At 39.2% G+C, this 6105-nt stretch overlaps 1 protein-coding gene across 1 annotated transcript; it reads left to right on the forward strand.

Moving 5' to 3' along the window:
* The first annotated feature begins 469 nt into the window (after positions 1-469).
* On the forward strand, positions 470-2156 carry LOC129868317 (polyubiquitin-B-like). The gene is given in 3 exon segments (XM_055942187.1): positions 470-579; positions 1144-1715; positions 1717-2156. Coding segments are annotated over 2 exon segments (918 nt in total). The 5' UTR covers positions 470-579; positions 1144-1151; the 3' UTR covers positions 2071-2156.
* The last annotated feature ends 3949 nt before the right edge of the window (positions 2157-6105 follow it).

Genomic DNA, 6105 nt, shown 5'->3' on the forward strand with positions numbered 1-6105 from the left:
GGAAATAATCATTTGAGCCTAAAACAGTTTTTTACAGATTCTCAAACATTTCTCAAATGACACAAACCACGTTTGTTTTTTATGTACGGTAGCTGGCTTTTCCAACATATCAGTGTTGTTGACACAGTTCATGGTACAGTCAGACAGGTTTGAAAAAAGTCACATTACCAACACAGTATCCACCAATCGTTGTTCAGACAAACAATATAAGCGTCCAATCACAGACTTACGGGTGATCTAGCAATTTCTAGAGACATCTCAGCACACATTAAATTACATGTAACTCCGCCGAGAGTAATTGTTTTAAAATCATATTTTCTTAATCGATAGTTCGTGTATGTGTTATATGTGTATTTATTCGAATCAAAATTAATGAATTAAATGTATATTGTAAGTTTAAGGTTAAAGCACGGACTATATTTTCAATCGCGGATGGATATTGTCACATGACGCTTTTCCACGTCGCAATGTTTTCTTAGTATAAATAAAGTGTCCGCGCCTTTCGTGAATCATATTGAACACAGAAGCAAGAAGAGTTTCTAAGAAGACGTGTTGGTGAAATTTACTTCGAGGTTAATCGTAAGTAGATATATTAGTTGAACTTTTGTATTTTACAGCTATTCATGTGTTAACTACTGTGCTAGAGTTGCTAACGTTACTTACTAGAATTCGGCTTGACCTAGTTTTGTTCACCAACCGTCGTCTTTCACCCTTCCCTTAAAAAATATTTTGATTTTGTGCCATAATTAAATTAAAGGCTTGTTACTATACGCCTCGTATGGCTTACCATTTACAAGTTTGCTATCCATGCCTATGGTTGTCCGTTTTTTTTCTCCCCCAATTGTTATGCTGCTTTAGTTTAACGTATTTTTATCTGGCTGAGCAAATTGGACTGACAAAATGGCGCCCGATCGAATTCGGAAGCCAAACGAACGCTACCCATTTCAAACAATTGTTACGTATGATTTTGAACAGGCTTGCATGAAAGAAAATAATACATGCAATACAAATATTTTTCTGTTTGTATTCCTTTTCCCCAGTAGCTAGCAAAGTATAACATTTTCATCTTGCGGAAATGGACGTCAGTAGTGCGCTTTAATAATTAAGTTGGTCTGGTAATTTTAAGTTTCACTGTCTATTCAGGTGTAAAGATGCAGATCTTCGTGAAGACCCTCACAGGCAAGACCATCACCCTTGAGGTGGAGCCCAGTGATACCATTGAGAATGTGAAGGCCAAGATCCAGGACAAGGAGGGCATCCCCCCAGACCAGCAGCGTCTGATCTTCGCTGGCAAGCAGCTGGAAGATGGCCGCACCCTCTCCGACTACAACATCCAGAAAGAGTCCACCCTCCATCTTGTGCTGCGTCTCAGGGGAGGCATGCAGATCTTCGTCAAGACCCTCACTGGTAAAACCATCACACTAGAAGTGGAGCCCAGTGACACCATTGAGAATGTGAAGGCCAAGATCCAGGACAAGGAGGGCATCCCCCCAGACCAGCAGCGTCTGATCTTCGCCGGCAAGCAGCTGGAAGATGGCCGCACCCTCTCCGACTACAACATCCAGAAAGAGTCCACCCTCCATCTTGTGCTGCGTCTCAGGGGAGGCATGCAGATCTTTGTCAAGACCCTCACTGGTAAAACCATCACACTAGAAGTGGAGCCCAGTGACACCATTGAGAATGTGAAGGCCAAGATCCAGGACAAGGAGGGCATCCCCCCCAGACCAGCAGCGTCTGATCTTCGCCGGCAAGCAGCTGGAAGATGGCCGCACCCTCTCCGACTACAACATCCAGAAAGAGTCCACCCTCCATCTAGTGCTGCGTCTCAGGGGAGGCATGCAGATCTTTGTCAAGACCCTCACTGGTAAAACCATCACACTAGAAGTGGAGCCCAGTGACACCATTGAGAATGTGAAGGCCAAGATCCAGGACAAGGAGGGCATCCCCCCAGACCAGCAGCGTCTGATCTTCGCCGGCAAGCAGCTGGAAGATGGCCGCACCCTCTCCGACTACAACATCCAGAAAGAGTCCACCCTCCATCTTGTGCTGCGTCTCAGGGGAGGACAGTAAAAGTTTCCCCTGCTTCTGTTTTGACAAATGTTATCAGTTTTTCACTTTTTTTTTTATTGAAGTCATTAAAGGCTAAATGAATGCAATTAATTTGTTCTGTTTTCATAGATTTCTGAGTTCTGATACAATGCAACTTCATTTTAAGTTGGTTGCGTGAGGTGTCATTCATGAAGTATAGGAAGATGTTACATTAATTCACACTTGCAGTGAAGGCATGCTATAAGATAATGAGTGGTCAGGAGCATTTCACGCTTAGTACTTACCAAGGCCCTATTTATGGCGGTGTATCGCAGGATGGTTGAGTGATTTTTGTCAAATTTAATTCTACCACGGTATTACTTCACTGGTTTTTAAGCTGGAGAGACTCAACCCATCTGGTCTACATGGGATGTATTTCACAATGTAGCCACCATATTCCTAGTCTTATGCTCCAAATTAACCTATGCCACACTGATGGCAAGGAGCAGAGTATTTTCCTGTCAAACTCCGCTGGGATTTAGTTTTCAATGGTGGGTGAAATGTCGTGTTGGAAGCTACTCTGAAAATGTAGTATACCATGCTACTAATTAATTCCCACTGGAAGTTAAGGTACAGTGACCCTCGAGGGCTATATAGACTTGACTAAGTGTACTTTGTGAAATAATAAATCAAAGTCAAACTGCAAGACAGATCACTTTGGGGTTATGCTACCTGAATGTGTAATTTAGACACCAGTCAAGTGAGACTACCCTTTGCCAAAGTTTCCACAACTTTTAGGAGTGCATGGGTGTGCACTTCAGAGTAGCCTTTCTAACAATTTTATTTTACCTTTTAACTGCACAAGTCTAAAATTATTTCAATAACAGTCTAGGAACGGTGTTCAGGGGCAGAAGGACATATTTTACCTTCGACTCTGGGATTTGATCTTGCAACCTTTTGGGTACTAGTCCAATGCTCTAACCACTAGGCCACCTGCCGAAATATCCAAATACATGCTAGAACGTGCCAATAGGCTCTTCACACTAGGATTAATTTGCTCCCATTGGAAACGACAGGCTGTGGTTTATCTTGGTTTAGTTATAAAAATCGTAATTGCTTTCTTCACCCATATTTAAATTTTGCAAAGTAGTGTGTAGTTCCGGTACTTCGCTACAAAGCAAGAAAGTAATTCACTACTGAAAACACTACCAAGATTTGCATTTAGTTCAATAACCAAGCTACTGCAACATTGTTAAATTACAAGTTCAAAGATATGTAGTAGTTCAATACTCCCCAACACCAAAACAAAGGTCACAGGCAGTTAGTACTATTTTGTACCTGAATTCCTGTTAATGGGCCTTTGCTGCCCCCTGTTGACTTATTAAAACAAACCAACGCTGCAGTGTATGGAATGGAGCATTAAAGTTATTTTCTATCGCTTTGGTGTATGTGGTGAATTTAAAACTTTTTATACAAAACTCCAAACTGGTAACACTAGCAATGTAGAAAATGTTATATTCAAAGCTTTTTGTTTGGAGACATTTTTCACCACACAACAATTGATCCAAAATATACAGTACCAGTCAAAAGTTTGGACACATTCATTCAAGGGTTTTTCTTTAAACTATTTTCTACATTGTAGAATAGTAAAGACATCACAACTATGAAAGAACACATTGAATCATGTAGTAACCAAAAAATAGTTAAATCAAAATATATTTTATATTTGAGATTCTTCAAAGTAGCCACCCCTTGCCTTGATGACAGCTTTGCACACTCTTGGGGGGTGAACTCAATTGTCATATTTGAGTAAAGGTAAAAAGTTAAAGTAAGATATATACATCAAATACCTTATATTAAGCAAACCTGACTGCACGGTTGTCTTCTTTTTTTACACTGACAGCCAGAGGCACACACAACATTCAGAAACAATTTACAAAGTTTTTTTATTTCCATTTAACCTTTATACAGGTTTTTCTCATTGAGATAAAATCTATTTTTCAAGAGAGACCTGGTCAAACAGCAGCAGGGGGAACTTAAGTTTCAGACAAAACAACTTACATACACTAACACAACATTGAACTAAACTATAGACACACATACAGTACACCTATTACATGAACACAAATTAAATTTTTGTTTAGTGAGTCTGCCAGATCAGAGGCAGTAGGGATGACAACTTGTTATATTGATAGGTACGTGAATTGGACCATATTGTTGTCCTGCCAAATGTAACAACTACTTTTGGGTGTCAGGGAACATGTATGGAAGTAAAAAGTACACATTTTCTTTAGGAATGTAGTGGAGAAAAATTGTCAAAACTATAAATACTCAAGTAAAGTACAGATATCCCCCAAAAAACTACTGAAGCAGTACTTAAAAAAAAAAAATCCCTGTTACTTTACACCTGACTGGTGTTATTTGAAATATGATCGCTGAAAATATCATAGGACTGTTTTATCTTCCCATCTGAATCTGAAATAGGATTGGATCAAGTAAACACTATTTACATTCCCCTCATAAAACAGGATTACTAACACACAAAAATGAGCTGGCTCAAGCAGCCTGACTAAAAGATTCTCATATGCAGTGACCTATCCAGCTTCTGTAATCAAAGTGTTTTCAACCTGAAGAGGAGCCCATGTAGTACATACATACTATAGAATTAGAATTTAACTCCCTAAATGTCTACAGTACACTAATGAGCTGAACCTGAACCCAGAACTGGTGAAGAGCTGAACACCCACAGAACGTGATAAAAGCAGCATGTGACCCCTGACCCCCTTCAACAGTATTTAGATAAGGATTGTCTGGGAGATTTACCATAGTACTTTGTGTGAGAATATTGTTGTGAAGTGTTATAGCCTATACAGTTGAAGTTAGAAGTTTACATACACCTTAGCCAAATACATTTAAACTCAGTTTTTCACAATTTCTGACATTTAATCCTAGTAAAAATTATGTGTCTTAGGTCAGTTAGGATCACCACTTTATTTTAAGAATGTGAAATGTCTGAATAATAGTAGAGAGAATGATTTATTTCAGCTTTTATTTCTTTCATCACATTCCCAGTGGGTCAGAAGTTTACAAACACTTAATTGGTATTTGGTAGCATTGCCTTTAAATTGTTTAACTTGGGTCTAACATTTCAGGTAGCCTTCCACAAGCTTCCTACAATAAATTGGGTGAATTTTGGCCCATTCCTCCTGACAGAGCTGGTGTAACTGAGTCAGGTTTGTAGGTCTTCTTGCTCGCACACGCTTTTTCTATAGGATTGAGGTAAGGGCTTTGTGATGGCCACTCCAATACCTTGACTTTGTCCTTAAGCCATTTTGCCACAACTTTGGAAGTATGCTTGGGGTCATTGTTCATTTGGAAGACCCATTTGCGACCGAGCTTTAACTTCCTGACTGATGTCTTGAGATGTTGCTTCAATATATCCACATAATTTTCCTGCCTCTAATTTTGATGCCATCTATTTTGTGAAGTGCACCAGTCCCTCATGCAGCAAAACACCCCCACAACATGATGCTGCCACACACACACACACACACGCGCGCCTAATGAGCGCAATGTGTTTTGGTATTTATTAGACCTAACACCATATTGCTTGTTATAATGGACATAATATTTAGTCTATTACCCAGACAGTCCAGGCCACATTTCCCAATGTAAGAATATTTTTTTAACCTTTGCTGTAGTTTGCTACTCAACTTAACAATTGTATTTTTGCAGGCCAGCCCAGCCAGTTGCCTGTAGGCTGCTCTTGCCATATTTGATAGCTCATACAAATTAAACTGTTGTTTTAGTCCAGTGTTTCCCAACTACAGTCCTCGAATAATTATAATAATTTCTAAACTGCTAATTGACCGCATCTGAATCCAAAGAGAGGTTGCATTTGAAAATAACTACTTTCATACTGTGATTACATTGATACACGATCACATGTCTTTTTTTTTTTTTTGTGGGAATACTTTTGAAAATATTTTCTAAATTATTATTTTTTTTTAAATGAATTCCTAGTGATTTTACAGTCTTTTTTGATGCCTCAAAAAACTCACTTGGGGCTCCTGTTGC

This window comes from Salvelinus fontinalis, chromosome 13 (genome assembly GCF_029448725.1).
Source record: "Salvelinus fontinalis isolate EN_2023a chromosome 13, ASM2944872v1, whole genome shotgun sequence".
NCBI lineage: Eukaryota > Metazoa > Chordata > Actinopteri > Salmoniformes > Salmonidae > Salvelinus > Salvelinus fontinalis.